The sequence below is a fragment of the Buceros rhinoceros genome, unplaced genomic scaffold (assembly GCF_000710305.1).
Source record: "Buceros rhinoceros silvestris isolate BGI_N320 unplaced genomic scaffold, ASM71030v1 scaffold11728, whole genome shotgun sequence".
Classification (NCBI taxonomy): Eukaryota; Metazoa; Chordata; class Aves; order Bucerotiformes; family Bucerotidae; genus Buceros; species Buceros rhinoceros.
In genome coordinates this window covers 134,693-134,921 of record NW_010428699.1, presented here as the reverse complement: position 1 = coordinate 134,921, position 229 = coordinate 134,693, and the positions used below count along the sequence as shown (strand labels likewise).

The 229-nt window shown below is 33.2% G+C and overlaps 1 protein-coding gene across 1 annotated transcript in view; it reads left to right on the top strand.

The window, feature by feature from the left end:
• The window catches only part of LOC104498930 (Down syndrome cell adhesion molecule), a gene marked incomplete at its 5' end in the record, with an annotated part of 63,485 nt that overhangs the window by 14,110 nt on the left and 49,146 nt on the right, over window positions 1-229 (top strand). The window contains one exon of the mRNA XM_010142370.1: window positions 164-228. Within this exon, the coding sequence (XP_010140672.1) occupies window positions 164-228 (65 nt within the window). The remainder of the gene's footprint in view (window positions 1-163; window position 229) is intronic.

Genomic DNA, 229 nt, shown 5'->3' with positions numbered 1-229 from the left:
AAGTTGAATACGTAGATATACGTAGATGCTGAGATTAAGATGAAGTTATACTAGTATACTAAAAATATCAGTGTACTAGAAATTGTTCTACTCATTTTATATTTTTTGAGTCCTATAACTGTAATACTTAAGCATTTCACTTGAAATTCACCATTGTTTCTAGAGCCACAGTTTTCAAAGGAGCAAGAGCTCTTTGCTAGTATCAACACCACAAGAGTGAGGCTGAACC